Source organism: Equus przewalskii, chromosome 5 (assembly GCF_037783145.1).
Source record: "Equus przewalskii isolate Varuska chromosome 5, EquPr2, whole genome shotgun sequence".
NCBI classification, from domain to species: domain Eukaryota; kingdom Metazoa; phylum Chordata; class Mammalia; order Perissodactyla; family Equidae; genus Equus; species Equus przewalskii.
This window is the reverse complement of record NC_091835.1, coordinates 37856035-37878601: the sequence shown is the minus strand read 5'-3', so window position 1 is coordinate 37878601 and position 22567 is coordinate 37856035. Positions and strand designations below refer to the sequence as shown.

The 22567-nt window shown below is 35.2% G+C and overlaps 1 protein-coding gene across 1 annotated transcript; it reads left to right on the top strand.

Moving 5' to 3' along the window:
* The first annotated feature begins 3283 nt into the window (after positions 1–3283).
* On the top strand, positions 3284–11107 carry CD69 (CD69 molecule). The gene is made up of 5 exons (XM_008506999.2): positions 3284–3562; positions 6839–6961; positions 8021–8220; positions 8585–8688; positions 9995–11107. The coding sequence occupies exons 1-5, from the start codon at positions 3499–3501 to the stop codon at positions 10101–10103; spliced, it is 600 nt and encodes a 199-aa protein (XP_008505221.1). The 5' UTR covers positions 3284–3498; the 3' UTR covers positions 10104–11107.
* Positions 11108–22567: the final 11460 nt, after the last annotated feature.

The window sequence follows — 22567 nt, the reverse complement described above, 5'->3', positions numbered from 1 at the left end:
TTGTTGAACTCCTTCAATGTTCCAGGCCCTATTACAGGTACTAGAGATTCGTAGTTGAATAAGACAGTCATGTCCCTGCTCTTAAAGACTTTACTTTCCAGTAAGGGAATAAATAATAATAACGATGATTTTAAAACTATATATATATATAACGAACTATAAGATTTCAGATGACGATGTTTTCTATAAACTAAAAGAAGAGAGTGAGGTAATAAATTGTGACTAATGACAGAGAATTTATACAAGTGGTAAGGGAAGGCCTGGTTAAGGAGGTGACATATGAAGTAAATATAAATGAGAAGAAAGAGTTAGCCATGAAAATCCGAGATCAAAGAGAACAAGAGCAAGAGCACACCTTACAAAATGAAAATAAGTTTAGCTTTCTCAAGGAATGGATTGAAGGTCAGCATAGCTGGTCTATAGGGAATAAGTGGGAAAATTTTAGGAGATGATTGTCCATAAAACTTATAGTATATTCGTAATGTTAACTTACCTAACTCTTCTGGAATATTCAAACTTCAAAGGCAGTTGGTGTCCAGCTAAGAAAATTAGATTTTCGCACTTATATGAGAATCATTAGAGGGAAATAGGTACATTTGTAAATGGTATAACTGGACCTTGATTTTATGTTTGTTCAATCAGCTGTTGAAAAGTTCTGCTTTGCATGTGGAAAAAGACACAGGGCAAGGATTATCAGTGTGTGTGTAAGAATATTTTCTTTCTCTCTCTTTATACCCCACAGACTTGGAAAAATTCAAATAATGTTGCAGATTTATAACATTATCATGAGTTGTTATCATTTTCATTATTATTCATGAGTGATATTATCTCATGAATTCTTCACAACATTGTATGTGTACTTGGTGTCAGAGTGTGGACATTAACCAAAATCTCCCAAATCCAGGAGAGTAAATAGACATTTAAGATCTAATTTGCTTTAACCCAAAGAAATTAGCAAAAGCATCAGCTATTCCCTTAAGTACCAAACTTAACTCCTCTTTCATCACTCATCAGCGGATTCAGGTGTCTGCTTGCTATCCAGGGCAGTCTAAAGTCATATATTTCTCAACCCTGCAATCCCACAAGGCTTCCCGAGTAGAACTATATATTTTGGAACTTTTATGGTTTTTATACATATCCTTTCATTAATTCATATTAATTTACCCACTCATTTAACAAGTATGTACTGCATGTACTGAGTACATACTAGGTTTCAGTACTATGTCAGATGTTAGAGACACAGAAGGGTCAAGTCAGAAAAAATCCTTGCCCCCCAGTAGCTTACAATCTAATAAGGAAAGTAGATGATAAACAATGATACAATATCACATATTGACAAGGGATACAGAGAAAAAGTTACGTGGAGGCATAGAGTATAAGGTCCTATTTTACATACAGAAGGCAAGAGAAGACCTCTCTGGGCAGACGACAGTTAAACAGTGAGTGAATTGAATTAAAAAGGAGAGCAAAATAGGCAAGTAGATGGAGGAAGAACCTTTTCGAGAAAACGCAAAGACCACATAGTAGGAGTATGCTTGATATTTGTGGAACAGCAGAGAGGTTACTGTTGGGTAGAGCAGTGGCTACTGGGGAAAATGGGAGCCAGGGGCCAGATCCTGGATGAAGCCTTCTCAGCTGTAAGAAGGTCTTTGGATTTTATGGTAATTTTGACAAGAAGCCTTTGAGGGTGGGAAGGGGGAAGAGTTGAGCATCTCACCAAAATGATATGACTTAATTATAAAACAACCCTTCAGCTGCTATGTGGAAAACATACTAGGAAATCGACTGAAAAATAGAGTGAAAGCAAAGAGAGCCTTTAGGACCAAGATGTACCTCTTCACATCTTAGGTAAACAAATAAATATGATGGCCTAACTAACCTCCCGTAGGTGATAACTCCAACCCACCTAAGAACAACATTTTCACAAAGGCATTATTCTGAAAACAGAATGTCTTTACTGTAAAGAAGTGATATTAATGATAAAATTGTTGGCATCAATATTATTAACCAGCGTGGGATTTTGATTCCCTCCTTATATCACCATATATAGACATTCTGCATTCATTTTGAGTTCATCTTAATAACTTATCTGGATGATATGGATACCATGGCAATATATTTTTTATAGTAATCATACTCCAAATATCTGAAGCCTCAGAGACATACAAAAAGAATAATCTAGCAAATAGGAAAATAGGATATTACCAAGGGAAAATAAAGACAGTTTTGCTGCAGAGAGCAGCTAGGCAGCCAGCCAAAGGGACTGATGGAATTAATAGAACACAATCTATATTATTCAATGGGACAGGGGACCATCAGCCTCAAGGACTGAGGTGAGGTCCCTCGGATCGCCACATATTTATTTGTGGGTAAAGAATCTCAAGCATGTACGATAGCAGGAACTCATGCCTGCAGGGACACGCAAGCCAAAGTCCAAAGGTTCTATTCTTCATCTCCCCGAAGCACACCAGCCCATCCCAGGTCATTCACTTGGGGAGTATCTTAAGGACAATCAGCAAGGTATGCAGACGGCGTTCTGTTCCTGCAAGGGCTCAGGCGTTCCTAAGCCCCTTGCCTTCATGCTCTATAAAATATTCCCTTCTGGCCTTTGATTCCAAGGCACAAACAATCTGGTATCAGCCTAGGCTTAAAGCCTAGCAAGAATGCTGCTATGATCTCCTGCGGCACAGTTTAAATGACAGTAAAATATTACAGAAAAATTAACATGAGATAAGTGAAACAGATAATTTAAGATAAACAATTTTAGATCATAGAAGGGAAGTTTCAGACCACAAGATTCTATTTACTTTATTAAAGCAACTACTTACTAAATGATATCTTAATAGAACTAGTCCCCAGGGAAGAAGTGAAGGACACATTTCTGAAAACCAATTTATAGGTTCCTAAGTAAAACTCTTCCAGACTCCCAAACTCTTCCAGAGAGTGATCCATGAGAATAAAGATCTTAGAATTCTTATTTGACAATAAATATTCTAGCCCCAACCACGTCAGGTTCATAGTGGATAGTCAATAAAAATCAGTTGTTAAATGAATGAATGGGATTCCAGGGAAATATTACTCTCCCAGTTATTTCTGCCTCAAAGGTAAGAATCCCTAACTTTTAATTCTTTACTTGAATATACTGCCTCCAAACTATTTGTGTTTTCTATGAATTTAAGGAAGGATGTCTCAGATTCTGGGAAAAACCCCCTTTTCTCTTCATGCTACACCTACAGGTGTGAGAAAGCACATTTCAGACAGCAGGGAAAACCCACAGCTCACCACAACAACACATTTTAAATTGTCTGGGCCACTGGAGCATAAATTAGAGAGAACTGGCGTAGATGAGTGATTAGGAGGTAAGCGGAAGGGGGTGGAGACAACATAACTGAATATAAATGTTCAGCAATTCAGAGACTGAACAAGAACTCCAGCAAAGACTTTCACTGTAATTGGCTTGACCTGGGATTAACCACAGAATCTTGACTAGAAAAAAAGATGAATTCTGAAGATTGTTCCATAACAGAAAACAGCGCCTTGCATGTGGAGAGAGGACAGCAAAGTAAGTCAGATCTTATTTCTTATACACTGGTAATAACTATCTATCTATATATGATATATAACAGTACTTAGGGAAGAAAGTGAAGCTTTGTCTTTTGAAGAACTTGGTTACATTTTATTTCAGTCAGGATAAAGGAGAAAATGGTAAGAAGTAAATATTCCTTCATCTACAAGAAGATAGCGTACCTAAGACTTTAGAGGAAATCTCAAATGTGAATTTCAGATGTTTAAAGATCTGTTACTTTGTTTCAGTTTTACACCATCTCAATGTTTCAGATGGAATTAGAAAACGCCCTGCCCAAGCCCAGTGAACTCACTGTCATTTTTTTGTATCCATCTGTAAATACTTCAGGAAGCATTGCCTTTCTTTATAAAAAACCAATTTCCCCATAAACAGTTACATTCTTGATTGTCTTCACTTTGTATCTTTGTGTGCTTTCTGTGTGCCTCATCTTGTGTTAAGACAGCAACCTCCAGTTGCTGGAAATGAAGGATTCCAATCTTTGAGAGGACAGCCATATACACATCGGAACATTTACAGTGCCCAGTGGTAATTTATTAGTAGAATGTGTTGAAAGAATTCTTAAAAATGCAACCTTCCGCTTCTATATTCTTTTATGGGAAACTTTTCCTCCAGTTAATCCTTCCATTTCACTTTTCCAATCATTGGTTGCAAATTCTGCATAAATCAGACATTTTTCTTCCTTTTGTTTTTCATCAAAATATAATCATCTTAGCTGTATACTTTTTCCTCTCTTCTATTTCTTTATTCTGTCCACAGATCGTTTTCCTATTACCAGAATTTTCCCGATGTTTTCCTATAACTTGTTACTATGAAGTTTTCTTGATTTTTTTTGTTTATCCTTCTTTCTCTCTAATTAATGAGGTGTCCAAAAACACTAGCAATTAAGAACTAGAGTTTACTTTTAAGCAAAGCTCTCCGGTAATAAAAGGATGTGTTATGAACAGCAGAGCTGAAACAACCTAGAGAAAAGGTTTGTTTTCTGAGTGTGTGTCTACTAGACTGGCTTACTTTAGAAAAGCATCAGTTACCTCTGATAAACCCATCTGTCACTTAAGAACACAAAATCAAGTGTGGACAACAAAAAAGCCACACACATTTTTTAGTAACCAGATAAGCATAATTTTACGGCCCACTTGAGCTGCCAAAAAGAAAAAATTATAACAGTAAAACTAGTCAATAAATAGAGAGCATAGTTGAAAGAAGAAGGACTGACGAGGAATTCTTAACTTTTACTGCAATCATCTCAATGTTCTGTTAAATGTTTAGTGTATGCTGCCCTTGTAGTCACTTCATTAGTATGAGCGATCATTGAGCATCACCCTTGAGTGATTCAATATGTAATAGTGGACTTACTTTCAATTTCTCATTAATGGACAGGGCTTGTAATCAGAGCAGAAGTAGGCAGTTAGTGGAGTGTTTTGTCACCAAGGTGATAAATCAAACTGTGAGTACCAATGGCCCTCATTAATGGATATAAAGTACAATCTGAGAGTCATCTTCACAGCTTACCCACTGGACAAGCTAACAGACTGAGCTGGGCTCTGGAGTTTACAAGTTACTTGGATGAGTTAGCCCTTGCTAAGGAACAGAACTATTGCTTCATTGAGTCTAAGCAGCATGATTGACTCTCACATGGTGAGAAGTGAAACTACACAGAGAGCTCTGAGCTTGCTACCCTTCCTACCAAGGGCTGCTGCCAGTGATAACTGCATACCAGTGAGAAAAGGAAGATTTGCTTTGAGAGACTGAGAGAAATAGAACTAGATAGGAGAGAAGTAAAGGCTTCTCTTGCAAAATCTGAATGCAGATCTATGCTGGGAAAAGCAATCCTCAGAAGAGACAAAAGTTAATGTTGACATCCAGTACATAGTAAATTCCAGTAAAAGAAAGCAACATATCTTTGCCCAGTTTAACTTTAGAGAAACGTTTTAAGGGAAAAAAATTACATGAACTTCAAGATATGTCCTATATAGACATCCTTTCAATTATGAAAGTCATCTGTACTGAAAAACAGAATATATTTGCATTTTGAGACTATTTTTTATGGTAAGTTTTAAAATCATTCAAGTAGCCATTTTACATTTCAGTCTTTGAGAACATAATGGGGAACTGTATATTTCCTGTGAGGCCAAATTTTAAAAATCCTGATAGCCCATCCCTGAAAAAATCAAATCCAAACTCTGAGTCACAAAACCTGCCTCTCTTCTTTCTCAATTATAACTACAACTCCAATCAACATTTGAACTTTTCATCACCCTAGAATGCTCCTCGGTGCTCCTTTTGAGTCAAATCACCTTTCCAACACACATAAAAGCAATAACTTTTCTGATTTATGTCACCATAATTTAGTTTGGCTATTCTTGAACGTCATATAAATGAAAATATACGGTATATAATTGTGGCTGAACTTTTTCACTTGACATTTTTATTTTTGAGATTCACTAATTGCTAAGCAGAATTTCCTTGTATTTATATACAATAATTTGTTTATTCATTTTCCTGTTGATAGATATTTGTGTAGTTTCTGGGATTTGGCCCTTAAGAATAAAGCTGCCATGAGCATTCTTATACAAAGCATTTTGAAGAAATATTCATTTCTCTTGGGAAAATATGTAGGAGTAGAATTGCTGGATCATAGAGTGGGTGTATACTTAATCATGTAAAAAACAGTTTTCTAATGTATTTTTTCATTTTACTCTCCCATCAATAATATATGAAAATATCAATTGCTTCACATCTGCATGAACTTCACCAAAAAGTACTATCATTTTTTCTTATTTTTGGTCATGGTAATTGTAGATATTTATATATCAATTCAATATTTGTATTATATTACCCACATTTATCCCCATTTACATTATCTCTTCTAAACAGTAACTACAGAAAAGTTAAGGCATTGTACTCAAGATGCTCTTTTTATACATCTTCTAGGGTATTCAGATATTTAAGAAAAGTTCTTATTGTGATTAAAACAATAAAATTATGATATATTTAGAATTTTCGTAGCTACTAAGTACGAATATTGGAGAGATATTTTATGATCTCATTATTATGCTTGGATTGTTTCATTTCTAGCCAACAAGAAACTGTCCAAATTCACTCAAAATTGGGGGAAAATTAACTTATAAATTTCATATAAAGCAGATGGGGAGACATAGCTACTTTTTTATTTTAAAACCTCAAGGCAATATCAAACGTCATTATCTTACTTCTGTATTCTGCCTGACTTCATCATCAACTTTCTCTTTTCAGGCAATGCCACCAGCCCTCATTTTGCAACACATCGTGAAGGATGCCTTCAAGTTCCTGTCCCATGTGCTGTACTGAATGTGGTCATCATCACTGTTTTAATTATATCTCTCATTGCTTTATCAGGTGGGTCTGCACTTCATGAGTTCATTGAGTTTCTTAGCGCTAAGCATTCCTACACAGCTGAAATCAATAGGGATTAATTAGTAATGAATTAAGAATTCTGATTAAATTAGGATCATCTCATATGTCATACATGGCAAATTTCCTAATAATTACTAAATATAATTCCACATTCTTTGGATGATTAATGCAATACTTTTTTGAGTTTTCTTGTGCTTCTTTATAAGTACTAAAAGTGTCTTTGATTTATACATTACTGTGGGAGAAAATTACATTTGAGCAGATGTTTAAATCTGGAATGAAAGGGGCTGATTTAGATTCTAAATAAAGAGACATCTAGCTTGAAAAAGAAATGTGAGTTTCACATTCATTGTTAATGGAAAAAAATAATATCTAAGCCATAGGTTAATCAGGAATTGGCCAATCTTTTGTCTTTTACTTCAAAGGTCATAGAATGGATAACTATCCATCCACAGAGTGGCTAATTAAGACTGTATCTAGAAGCTCCTAGAGAGTCAGTTGTGAAATGACTTTCAAAACACATAGCTATAACAAGATGCATTTTGTCTTTTACAAACATGGAATTTTATGATTTTATGAAACATCCCCAGCCATAGAGCTTTCTGTATTCTGAATTACTTCCCTCCAAATTATTCTCTCCTTCTTCTTCCAATATAGTGTTATATCTGCTATGTTTGCAAATTTCTCTACCTCAGCATTCAGATTCAAAACTTTACTTGGAATTTATAACGTACTTAACTCTTCCTAGTCCAAAGAGTATTTTCAAAATTTTTCTATTTTCCTACCGCTTTCTGGCATTGTGGCCAAAGAGACATCCTCTTATTTCTTATACCTTGCACAAAGATGATTAGGCACATGAACAATCAGATAAGGTGAGAATCTGCCTTCTTCTTACTCTTCTCAGAATTCTCCTTCTTGCCTCTCATCCTTTACTTTATCACCTAGCACAGCATAGCACAACATCCCCTAACCAGTTTTGTGTACTGTGGGTAGGTACTTGGTTTTTTTTGTTACTAAAACAAACCATTTTCCTGTTCTCAGTGGGACAATACAATTGTCCAGGCCAACATACGTCCTCAAGGCCATCAGAAAGCCAACTTTCTTTATGCTCAGGTGGTTGGATTAGACACCAGAGGAAATGCTACTTTGCTTCCACTACGACAGGAAACTGGACCTTGGCCCAAAACGCTTGCTCCAAACATGGTGCTACTCTTACTCTCGTTGATTCTGAAGAGGAAATGGTAAGATAGTATTCAAAAGCAATTTCATAAAATGTTGCTATTTTATTTTATACAGCTAACCTGTGGTTTCCTTCTGTTTCCTTCTAAGTGAAAACATTGTACTTATCTCCTATGCAAGAAAATTTAGTCACAGAAAGCCATATGATCAGTCTGAGGTCAAAATAAGGGTTTAATTTAGTCCTGTAATTTAATTTGATTACTCATCTTCAAAAGCCAGAAATCCAAATGTGCTGATCTTATATAGAGCTAATAAATCATCAGTTTAGCTATCATGCCTTGAATTGCAGTTTTTGAGAAAAAAGATTTATGATATATTTACCCAGAGGGATAGTTTAACACACTTTTCCTTTGTGCTTTCTTCAAGATGTTTTTAAGACAATATGTGCGTAGAGCTGAACACTGGATTAGGGTGAAAAATGAAACTGGTCATTCACAGAAACGGTTAAATGGCAAAGAATTAAACAACTGGTAAGTTTCAAGACGTCTCTTTATCCTTCCCAGGCTGGCAGCACAGAGAGACCATTTTCCTTTCTATATGAAGATTGCGCTCTTTTTTTTTTTTTTTAATTAAAGATTTTATTTTTCCTTTTTCTCCCCAAAGCCCCCCAGTACATAGTTGTATATTCTTCGTTGTGGGTCCTTCTAGTTGTGGCATGTGGGACGCTGCCTCAGCGTGGTTTGATGAGCAGTGCCATGTCCGCGCCCAGGATTCAAACCAACGAAACACTGGGCCGCCTGCAGCAGAGCGCGTGAACTTAACCACTTGGCCACGGGGCCAGCCCCTAGATTGTGCTCTTTTAACAATCTCTTTTGCATGCTTACAGTCCTCGGAGTTTTTAAAGAAGCGCTTTAATATTATCAGTTTTTTCTTTTTATCTACTTGGAATTCATAAAATAAATGCTTCTAGTTATTTGATCTCAGCAAGTTCTATCGAGATTCTATTGAGTAACACACTCAGAAATATTCCAAGAATAATTGTGAAGACACCCCCAAAAAATCTAACATTTCCAATCTCATATTTATATTTTACTGATGAGCTAATTTTGGGAAAATAATTGCTTCTTACTCTTTCCCAGTTCTCTTCTCCACAGGAGTAAAGAGCAATACTTTCGTTACTTAATTAGAAGCTTCTATTGACCTGAGAGAAAACTTGCCCCAGAATTAAAGATGCTGACTTTATTTCCGTTATCTGTAATTAAACTACATTTTAAAGTTTGAAGGATATTTTATGTGTTAATCTTTGCCATCTGAAAACTCAGAGTTGAATAAATTTCTATCTATCTAAATAGTTTTTTATGATATTTACTGATATGGGGAATAAATTTAAATATCTAGAAAATGAATCCTTAATATGTGTCCTACGCTACCATAGCCACAGTTAGGCTTCAGGAGCCATAAACCCCCTCAAATTGCATGCACTACTATGCATGATTGTGGAATGTGTATACTTTTGGACAATTTCTTCTCAAAGAATATGTCAACTCAAAAATGATCATGAGTCACTCCTCCAGTGACATGCCAACCAAATGAATAGAGCTGTAAATTCTTAGCTTTGTATCGTCCATCTACATTCTATTCCTTTGAATTCTTGTCTACAGTCTCTACAGATTAGTCTATGATCATTTGACTGCAGACTTGCCTTATGCATTCCTACTAAGCAAAAAAAAAAAAAAAAAAAGAGCAGAGGCCACCAAGACCACAAAGTTTATTATCATGTAACTGAACAGAAATGACGAACTGAAAATAATTCTAAGTTTGTTTTTTGTTTGACAGGTCCAACATTACAGAATCTGAGAACTGTTCATTTCTGGGTAGCATAGACGTCGGCAGAACAGAATGTGACAAGAATTTACACTGGATATGTAGCAAACCGTCCCATTAATGAGGAATCATATTTGATTATTGACTACTATACCGTGGAATCCAGGAAATTTGTGTCAGTGATGCTGCTCTACGGTCAGGAGTTTTCCATAAAGACTTTGTGAAAAAACTTTGTATTATTTCGGAAATCTTCTTCCAAATAAGACTGTGGGAAAAAGGGAGAGAAATTTCAGGAATATCTGCAATGTGGAATACTCCTACCGTGAGCTGAAACGTCGTGGGTTGACAGATAATTATGTCCAAGGATGAGAAGATGACTTTAAACCTTTTTGATGCACTTTATATATTTTAAAATTCAGAAATAATGAAATAATTAGGTTTAGAGTTATTATTTATTGTTGAATGACTACCAACAATGAGTGTCCTTCATGCGTTTGGACTCTATGAAGGAGTTAGATGGTGGTATTAAAAACTGAATGTAAACAGAGAGAATTTTAACTGTTAACACATTCAATCTAAATGCATGTTTTAAACTCAGAAAACATCTATAAGTGGACAAATGCTTATGGAACTAAGCTTTGAAATATTTCTCTCTTTTTAGAGAAGTTCTCTTTTTAGACAAAATCCTTGTCATTTCTTTACCCCAAAAGATTGTCTTGATCATGTATTTATGTTCATTTTTCTTTTTCTTCAATGTAGACTCTTCTTTTTCAATGGTACATAATTCATTGGCTTTAAAACCTTAAATAGTGTTTTGCAGAGATAAAGACAAAAGCAAAGAACATGAGGAATATTTATAAAAGAGGTAAAACTATTAGAAAATGTGCAATAGTGATGTAGCAAACCTCTATCAGGAAAAATTCTCTATTGTTCAAACTCTGAATGATGCTATTACTCTCTGAATATAGATTTGTGCCTTTCCTAATTAATTCTATCACGTGCAATTCTTCATGTGAAGCATTTTCTAAGTGCAATAGAGTGTATATGTTTGTTTGTTTTTCTTTTGTATCTGGTACTATTATAAGCTGCTTTTATATGTTTAAAATAAAAGTAGAATCAACAGTCTCTAAGAAGTGTTCATTCCTTAAAATACACTAAAAATTAAGTGCCATACTAGAAAGCAGAAAACAGAATACTATAATATTTTTTGAACTTTTCTATAGTAAAACCTCAGCTTTATAACATGGTTTTTACTTTTCTACTTGTTTTCATATATGTATTTCCAAAAGGGTCATATCCATTTTTCTGTATATAGCAGATATTCAGCAAATATTCTAATTGACTTGAGGGGAATTTATGTCATTTAAGATTTTTTGTCTCTATCATTTTCTTCCTTTCTTTTATTGTTTATCACTCTCCTACTGAAGAGGCACAGAAAAATTAGGAGACAACTGAAGTCATTTTATGAGCACCTAAATATAAGCTCATCCTCTCTCCAATAAGAGGTCCTCATAACTAATGCTCTCAAAGTATCTTGTTCAATTCTGAAATGCTATACATATTTTAGTTATTTACATAAAATAATTCATTAAACAGAAATGTGGCACTACATGGGTATTTCTGGGCTCTTCATGGGGTATTCCACGCAGGAAAAATTTGATTACTTTTAAAAGTATTTTATGAATGCATTTTGGAATGTTCTTCTCTGAAAGTTGGAAATGTACACTATATGTGTTATCTTTAAACTGTGTCACTAGGATGGCATATTGAAAAGAAATGTGGTTTCCAGACACTGCTTAGTGATAAATAATATAGAAGTTTCTTAATCTCAGTGTCTCTTAGTTCTCACAGTTATAAAATGAAACAATGGTCTTAGAAGCTCAGATATCCTATCATCAATAACAATAATATACTCCTGAGTCATGTTAGAAAACAGTGGCTTGTGATTCATGTGCTATGAAATGTGTAAGTGGAAAGTGTAGCTGTTAAGAGCCTGAGCAAAGTAGAAATATTGTCTGAGTTTCATCTCTGCCACTCATCAGTTGACAGCTATTTTAGTTGCAATTAGTTAGAAATTTAGTTAAAATTAGCTAGAAATTAAATTAGTTAATACATGAAAATGGACTTAGAACAGTACCTGGCCTAAAGTGAACCCCAAAGATGTATTAAATGTTAGTGATGATTATGATAAATGGGAATACTACATCATTGAATCTCCAATATTGGCAAACAGTGGCATTTCTACATAATATATCTATATCTACATAGCGTACCTTACTTATGGGTTTCTTTTGAGGGGCTTTTAAAAAAAATTTATTCAATGAGTGATTCTTAGGCAGCTACTACTGTGGTGGACAATATAGTTAAAACACTAAGCAAATTTAGCATGGCAACTGGCCTTGTGGAATTTGTGGTCTAAGTGTAAAACAAACAGTAAACAATTATGGTGGTGATAAAGACTATGGAAGGGAAACTGTAGGGTGCTGTGGAAGCATATTACAGATATCCTACTTTATTTCCTTCTGTATTCAAACTTTTAGCTAATTTTTAAAATGTTAAATCCATAGGATATATTCATCTCAAATAATTAATATGTACTAAAGATAACTATCAGTTATCTATGCTCTATTTGGCTATTCCAACATAATTTCAAGTTCTTCCTCTGGAAAGAGGAATAATACTTTACCTGCTTATTTGACATAATAATTGGAAGTCAATAAAATTAAAAGTATTTTAAGAAGAATAAAATGTCATTGAACTGTTAAATACTGTAGTTCATATTCAACTGATTCAAAATGTTTATAATACTAATATAGAAATGATCTTTCTAAGGTTGTTCTCAATTTTATAACTTTGACTAGATTTTCAGACATGACAGTATGTCATAACTGAAACTAAAATGCTAATAAAATTCTGGAGAAATGTTTTAAAATATATAACCAGAAAGACTGCTGGTGATCATATAAATTGGTTTAGTTTAACTTTTGGAAAAAAGTTTGAAAATACTTATCAAAAAACTTTAAAAGATTTATGCTTTTTCTCTGATGTGACAATTTTGCGGAGGATTTTAAAGGAACAATCTTACATGAGCAAGACATAATCACAAAAATGTTCATCAAACGGCTATTTTTAGTAGTGATAAATTAGAAGCCCCTTAATTGTCCAAAACTGAGGATATAGTTAAATAAATGTGATTCTACTACATGATGAAATGACATGCCAACATTAAAAAATAATAATAAAGAAGAATGTTTATATGAGAATTCTCAAACTATTGTTGCTAAGCCAGTTAAAATAATAAATACAATAAGATTTCATCCTCTTAGATGTTAAACAGATAAGTGGGACTACATCAAACTAAAAACTTCCTGCACAGCAAAGGAAACAATCAGCAGAAAAGGCAACCTAAGGAATGGGAGAAAATATTTGCAAACCATATATCTGATAAGGGGTAAACTTCTAAAATATGTAAGGAATTCTTAAAACTCAATAGCAATCAATTGATCAATCAACAATCTGCTTAAAAAAAAACAGAGGAACGGCTTGAACAGACATTTCTCCGAAGAAAGTGCTTTTGTTTTACATAGTTCACTGTCAGAGGACGTGAAAAAAAAGTCTTGGTTATTCTTTACTCTCATATGACCTGTGTGTATGGGTAATGGTACTTAATTTCAGTAATGCCTCATTCTCAGATTCATGAACGGAAGCAAGAGTAGTCACACTCTCTCAATAATACCTTTCATATTTTTTCTAGTTATAGAAAGAATTATCTGTTACTTAGGAAAAAATAACTTAAACCCTGATAAGACTTTACCCAACTATGTTTCTCAATATCTTTTGTGATAAACAAAAAATCTATTTAAAATAATACACATAAAAATGCTTGTAATTGGGGGCCTGCTCAGTGGCACAGCAGTTAAGTTCACATGTTCTGCTTCAGTGGCCTGGGGTTCACTGGTTCAGATCCCAGGTGTGGACCTACACACTGCTTGTCAAACCACGCTGTGGTGGGCGCACTTTTTTCAACTCCCTGAGACCTGTGGTCCCTTCCTGCATACACATGGTGACAGGACCCATGGGCAGTGAAGAGCTGCTGACATGGGTTGAGGGTAGGGCTAAATTTGAGGCATAGGTATGTGAGTTATCTCTTTACAAGACAAAGGAAAGACTATGTTAAAACAGTCATTAAAATGGTATCAGTGTAGGTGGGGTCTAGTTATTGGGTAGTCCTATAACTTTAGATAAGAATCAGGTCAGACCAGATCAGGACATCCTATGCTTCCTGGAGGATGATATAGGAGGATGATATATATGGGTATGTATGGCAGGATGCCTTGGGCTTTTCTCCCTGGGGCAGCCTTGATCCTCATCAGTAATGATGTTAAATAGGTGTGATGATGGTTAGTATCTTGTTTTGTTCTCAACCTCAAAGACAAAGTTTTGAACATTTTGCCATTATCATGATGTTTGCTGTAGTTTTCTTTGCTTACTTGATTGTCTGTTCTTTTTTGAGGAGGCGTGAATACCTACTATCAGATTAAGAAAATAAGAAAAGTTTCTTCTGAGATCTTAATTTTAATTATTGTAGTTGTTTGTTCTGGAATTTCCATTTTCTTCTTTTTTATTATCTTCAAATTTCAACCCAAATTCTAATATAGGTATTTTATTTGCTTGAGCTTATTTTAAATACGCTATTATTTTTAAATATTATAAAATATGTATAAGAAATAATTATATATATAGCTAAATATAATTTTATTTAAATAACATTTGAATATACTTATTTTAAAGTCTGTGTCTGATATTACATTTTCTCAAGCCCTTGAAAGTCTTTAACTGCTGCTTGTTATTTCTATTTGTTACTTTTCATGTTGTCTTATCTACTCAAGTGCCCAGTTATTTTTTGCGGAGTTCTAGATTTTTTCTGTGAAAAACTGTAGTAATTATCTGAGAATTGGAATGCTATATTCTTTGATCTTAATGTTCCCCTCATGTTAACTAAATTTAAACAGGTTTCCTGACCTCCCTTTTCTTAAAGCATTTACTTGAGAAAACTTCTAATTGCAAATTGTTTCTCTGCCCCTTTGAGATGTAAACCTTCTCCCAGCCTCTGGTCAGTTTTTCAACTCAGGAATGTCTTTCTCAAGGACTTGAGAGCCGCCCCTTTGAAATGTAAATCAAAGAGACAACATCCCTACCTCCTAGTTTCTGTGGGAGAGTAGGGGCCTAACTAAGGACCCATTAGCAAATACAGATGACCTAATCACATTGATCATCCCACCCAACATTGTCCACAAACTTTCCACTAGCTTATCCCATCACTTAAAAATCCTCTCCCCTTTTGTTTCAGCGGAGTTGAGTCTAATCTCTCACACCTATTGCAATAGTGTTAAATAAAGTCTTCCTTGCCTGTCTAACTTGTTCAGTATAATTTTTCTTTGGTATCTTCTAAGAAGTTGACTTTGCTTCTGTCAAACGCTCCCAGTCACTAGAAAATTTGGATCACTTCCCTTCACTCTTAGTAACTGAAATGATTTGAAGTTGAGCTTCAACTCCTTCCAAGGCCAGTCTCTTCTTACATCAGCCTTCCTCCTCAGGCAGTGTTTTTCAACTTGGAATGATATTGTCCCTCAAAGGACATTTAGCAATGTCTAGAGATATTTTTGGTTGTCCAACATGGTGAAGAGTCGAGGTTGAGGGAGACTTGTTGCTGGCATCTAGAAGGTAAAAGTAAGGGATGTTCCTAAACATCATGCAATGCACAGGACAGCCCCCAACAACAAAGAATAATCTGGCTCAAAATGTCATTAGTGCCAAACTTGGAAAATCTTGTCCTGGGATGGAACCTTTTGGTGAACCAACCAGATGCATTGATTTTTCGGTCCCCATATCCTGCTTGAACACTGGAATTACCCTAGTTCCTAGATTGCCAGAGACCCTTACCAATTGAGCTTTTCTGTCTGTCTTTGAAAATCTTCTGTAAGGAAAGCAGCTCTTCTTTTTGGGTTTCAGCTTTCTCTTGTATTTGTATTCTATTATTCTTCACTAATTTATCTCGTTAATGCCTTTAATATGCTTTAAAATATTTTACTGGCTTTACAGATTGTCCTCAGTGGGGAGAGGGTAGGTTAATACCTACCTAGTGAATGATGATCCATGCTTTTTTTGAATAGCCAAATAAAATACCTGAAGATTCATCCTGCCTTTAGAAATCTCTTCTGAATGATTCTCAGAATTCTCAGGGAGTCCTTAAAAACTTGTTGGTTACTCGATGCCTCTCGCTCTTAACTGTTGCTCCAGGCTGCTCTGTTGGTCACGTTTTCTGGATTTACACCTACTTCCATGTAGTGCAGTCTTCAACTTATACTACTTTTTTACGTTTGAGGACACTTGCTCCCTGTATTATCCAAAGCACCGAAAATATGAAGTGATAAAAGTTTGTATTGGATCATGATTTTGTTACAATAAAAATAATAAAATATACCAATAATTATAACCAACATTATATAGTGCTCCTATGTGTCAGAGACTAAATGTTTTACAAAAAGTTAATTTATTTAACCCTCACAACAGCCCTACCACTTAGGTGTTATTAATATCTCATTTTATATGTAAGGAAACCAAGTTGCAAGGAAATTAAGTACTCTGTCCAAGGACTTTAAATCTCAGATCTAGAATTTATACCCAGGCAATCCGATGCTTGACAAAATATGGCTTATTCTGGCACATAAAAACATAGAATATTTAAAACTGCATATCAGGTTTCATTGCTGTTAAAGTTTATAGCATCCAGAATCACATAGGGCCTCCTATTGATAGGATATTTCCTTTTCCTCCAGCTTGCATCCTGTTGCTAAAGTTTGCTACTCATCTTCAGATAAGATTTTTTTTAAAGCCACTTACTCTTTTTCTAATTCCTATATGCGTTTGTCAAAAAGATCAGTGACAATTGTTTAACTTTCTGATGCAACAATAATAACAGTGGAGACAAAAACTGACAAAAACTTAAAAGGAAAAACTTCTTTGCTCATCAGTACATTTTTTTGATACTTACTTGTGCTGTTGCATGTGGGCTTTGAAAAGTTATAGAGGCTATTGACAAGTGGGCTTTGAACATACTCGTGGGAATCTAGAAAGTCATGCACATTTGTAGCATAGTATGGCCAAGACTGCATACATGTCCAGGAATGACCTGAGAGGCCCCTAAGTTCTCACCTCTTACTGACCTTGAGACTCTGTACAAACAGGAAGTGAAGACTAAACAGAGTTTTAAGCTGCCTGCCTGAGTGTTGAAGGTGAGTCCCAATAGGAACACAGCAAAGATTGAGAGACATAGCTTAAAAAACTTAGAAATCAGTAAGAAAAAGACAGATAACACAAATTGTTAAATGGGCAAAAGACTTGAAAGGGCATTTCACCAAAAAGGACATTGAAAAGGCAAATAAGCTTATCAAAACACTCAAAACTGTCATCAGAGAAATGGAAATTAAAACTAAAAGGAGTGACCCTACACCAATTACGTCTAATTTTTTTAAAAAAATAAATAAAAATAAACACTGAGAATACCAAATGTTGGTGAAAATTTGTATCAACTGGGACTCTTACGTACTTTTCAAGGGAGTGCGAACTGATAACTACTACCTTGATTTGGCAGTTTCTAATAAAGCTAAACATAGGCATACCTTATGACCCAGCAACTCCACTCATTTGCTAATAGAGATAAATGTGTACGTGTATCCAAGAAAGATACGAAATATTCATAGCAGTGTTTATTTATAATATCCCTGAACTGAAAACAACACAGATGTCCATCTACTGTGAATAGATAAATCGTGGTGTGTCCTTATTATGAAGCAGTGTATTTGTTACACAGGCAACACCACAAATACGTATTAAAAATTCCACTGATGTACAACGAAGTCAGACATAAAGGACTACAAACTGTACAATTCAATTTTTATGAAGATTTTAAAATAATCTGAAATGACAAAGGAAACCAGCGTAACACAAATTGCTGCATAACCTGAAAATTCTTCCTTATGGCACATTTCAGTGTGGTCAGGCAACTTATTCATCAGCTTTGTTTCTTAATAAAACTAAAGGCTCTTTTCTTTCAATGTTCACATCTCAATTCAAGTGTTGCTTTCTCTCTGAGGCCCTTCTGGACTGAATGAAACCTCATGCATGCTCTGTTGGAGTAGTTTTTGCTTCCTATATTCGTTAGTAAATGGTCTAACTCAGTAAGATGTCAGCTTCCTCAAGGGAGGACACTATTCTTAATCTCAACTTCCAGTTCCAGGACAGCAGTATAGTTTGCCATTGAGTTTATAGTCTTCAGTGTCAAGTAATCCTGTTTCAAATTTCTACGCTACTCCTATCCTTGCTTTCCTCATCAGTAAACAGGGATAATAAAGTACCAAGCTCCCATATTTGTTGTGATGCTGTAATATTGTGATTTATAATAAGAAACATATATTTGGTCTTCTGGATTTCTAGCACAGGAGTTCTAAAATCCTTGGAATTTCCTCAGTGATGAAATCCATAAAGGTGTATTAACATTCACAACAAACCACTTTCAACAACAGCCGAGTTTATGTTAATAAACTTTTGGAAAGCACCAAGAATGGGGGCTGGTTGCCAGGGGAACCAACTATGTGACTGGAGAGTTGGAACTTTCAGTCCTACCCTCTGGCCTCTGGGGAGAGGGGAGGGGCTGGAAGTTGAATCTGTAACCAATGGCCAATGATTTAATGAACAAAGCCTATGTAATGAGGCCTCCATGAAAACCCAAAAAGGGAGGGTTCAGGGAGCTTTCAGGTTGCTGAATATGTGAAGATTGGAGGAGAGTGGCACACTTGGACAGGGCATGGAAGTTCCACACCCCTTCCCTGCACTTTGCCCTGTGCATCTCTTCCATCTGGCTGTTCCTTTTATAATAAACAGGTAACCTAGTAAGTAAAATGTTTCTGAGTTCTGTGAGCTGCCCTAGCAAATTAATTAAACCCAAGGAGGGGGTTGTTGGAACCTCCAATCTATAGCTTGTACACAGATGACAACCCGATTTTGTGACTGCCTAGTGTCTGAAGGAGCGGGGTGGGGACTGAGTCCTTAACCAGTGGAATCAGATGATATCTCCAGGTGGGTAGTGTCAGAATTGAGTTAAACTGTAGGACACCCAGCTGGTGTCTGAGAACTGCTTTGATATGAGGGAAACCTCCCTTGCCACATTGTAATCGGGTTACCTGAACCTGAGATGCCGTGAGGCTTAGATGAACTAATGTCTAAAACACATAACATTCTTAGTAAATGTTAGCTGTTAGCTAATAAAATCATCACAGTCTATTTATAGGTTTCATGTAAATTAAAGTTCCTGCTTTTATGTAACTATCTTTACATTAAATTCATGAAAATTTTATATCATTTTATCAAATATAAATAAAAATTCATGAAATGTAATTTGCTAGTACCAATGCGACCCAATGTTTCCTGAACAGAAAATATTTTGGTATATTTATATTTATGTATACTCTATATATATCAAATGAGCTTGAAAGCTCATTGGTTAATATATAAATTAAATTGTTCCTTAATAAAATTAAATAAAGCACTAAGAGTTGGGACATTAAGGCATTAAGACATATTTGTCTGTTTCTATGTTTTTCCTATGGGTGTAAAGGAATTTTTTTAAAAATTACCAAACAAACAAAGCCTACTTAAAAATTCAGTAGGGAAATTTCAGGAGAACTGGCATTATGGTACAGGTGTATTTGATTCTTCTTTTTTCAAAAACTGCATTAAAATAACATTAATAAAAAAATTGCAAATGTATAAAAAGGACTAGGAGGAAACAGACACAGAGGAGAAATGTCCATACATTTTGGAATGTGTCAAGTGACATAAGCCACAGAGCCCTGGATGCTAAGGAATTAGAGAGACTGTGCACCTCTAAACTTGGGTGTGGTGAACAAACCGTATGGTGGCCTCCATGATCCTTCTTTTAGGGCCTTCATGTCCCTGTGTGATCCCTTCTCCTTGGACATGAGTAGGACCCATGCCTTGCCTTTAACCGATAGAATACAACAAAGATAACAGGATGTACATGATTACATGTATGTAATACTGTTATATAAGATTGTAACATCTGTCTTGCTGGAGAAGAATTTCTCCAGTGCTGGCTTTGAGAAAGCAGGATACCATTTGGGGAAAGTCTCTGTCAAGAAATGGAAGGCTACCTCTGACTGGTAGTCAACAAGAAACTGAGGCTCTTGGTTTGACAGCCTACGAGGAACTGAATGTTGCTACTAAACACAAGAGCTTGGAAGCAGATCCTTTCCCAGTTGAGACTCAGATAAAAGCACAGCCCCAAAAAATACCTGGAAGGCAGCCTTGTGAGAGTCTGAAGTATAGAACCCATCTAAGCCATGCTTAGACTCCTGGCACATAGGCAGTGAAATAATAAATATGCATTGTTTCAAACCACTAAGTTTATGGCAATTTGTTGTTCAGCAATGGAAAAATTATGGTAGATGTGCAATATTGGGAAAAACTGGAGCATTTATTGAAAATCCATGTAAGTTCCAGTTTAGTCTCTTGAGATCTTTCTCACCTTGAATAAGCAAACTGCAACCCTACATCTCTGCAGAATATTGGAAGTTTACTGCCTGGCATAACTGAACCAAAAGGAATCTGAATTCAGGTGAGGAATCTCTAGGAAAGGCTAAGGGAGGAAGTGTTTTATTAAAAACAGAGGAATTAATTGAAATTCTGACTAAGGATTAGAGAGACCCTTTGACCTATATTCTAAGCAGCTTCAAGATCCTCAACAGCCAGGCTTATGGTAATCAGGCAGAAAACTGGAGAATTCCTTTTGGATAAAACTGACCATAAAAAAGACCTACAAATACTGAGAATAAGAAGAAATGAACAGTCTCTGCCTGAACATCCACAGTGCTATCCACTGGTTCCAGTCCCATTGCTTATTTATTACCTCACTCTTGCATATTAATAGATACTTCAGGATCACCAGATATTTAGAAAAACCTCTTAAAAAAGCAGAAACTAAAACGAGCACATATAAGATGAATTTCACTTGAAAATTGATGGTAAAGGACAATAAAAATTTTAAATATTCTTATATTAATAACCTTGAGGAGGAGGAAGAAGAGAAAAACTTCATCACTTAAACAAAAAGAGTAAACTGAAAAAAGAACATTTAAAGAACAAGAAAGAACCTTGGAAATTAAAGTTATAACAAAATAAAATAGGAAAAAGAAATTCTGTGAAACAAATGGAGGAAAAACAAGAGGAACTCTCCTAACCAGTAGACTCTACAGAGAAAGTGATCAAAAAATAAGAAAAAGTATAATAACACTAGAAATCCAACCCAACGGCACCAATATCTTACTAACAGGAATGCCAAAAAAAGACATTAGAATAAAAATTAGAAGAAAATTATAAAAGAAATATGAAAAAAATTAGGAGTTAAAGAGTTTCCTGTATAAAACATCCCATTGAATGCCCAACAGAAAGAGTAAAATAAACCCACAAGACAGCTTACTATGAAATTTCAGAATTCAAGGGATACAGCAAAGATTCTTAAAGTTTCCAACTAGAAAAGTTAGGCTGCAGACACAGGATCAGAAATTGCATAATATTGTAGTTTTTAACAACAAATATGTCATCTGACAGCAACTGCTATTAAAATTCAGAGGAAATTTGGTGAGCAGACTAAACTTTTACATTCAGTAGAACTATATTTCAAGTTCACAAATATAGTAAAATTCCACTTCAGACAAATTACTGAAAACTGTCATACCTCTCTCACACTCACTCACTCTCTCCCTCTTGCACTCTCTCTGCTGTCTCTCATATATCTTGTCTTTTTGACAAAAGTCTTTTGACCTCAATGTGAACAAGTTTCTGTGCTGATAAGTAAATGTCTCTGAGTTACTTCTGATGCTACGGATTAGTCAGGGAATATTTGTTCTTTCACTTTTTCTTAAACTACTCAATTTCGTTATCTGTATTTGAAGCAATGATTTCTTTTAAGCTAAAATTTTATCCCTTATTTTAGAACATATTTTCTCTTTTTTCTAACTGTGTAACACTCCTCATTTGCACAACTTCTCTTTCCTTAGATTCCCCCCTAAATCTGGTTAATTACTTAACACGCTACATTGTCTGTATCTTTGATATTTTAACACTATTGACATTTAATCTCTTATGGTCCTGCTATATCTTGTTTTCTTGACTTGTACTTTAACGATGTTGGTAGAGAAAGGGATCTTTCCAAAATCTTAAGAATGTTACAATTTTTTTTAATTAAGGTTATGATAGTTAACAACCTTGTGAAATTACAGTTGTACATCATTATTAGTCATGTTGTAGGTACACCACTTCGCCCCTAGTGCCCTCCCCCCACCCCCCTTTCCCCTGGCAACCACTGATCAGTTCTCTTTGTCCATATGTTAACTACCACCTATAAGTGGAGTCATACAGAGTTCGTCTTTCTCTGTCTGGCTTATTTCACTCAACATAATACCCTCAAGGTCTGTCCATGTTGTTGTGAATGGGATGACTTTGTCC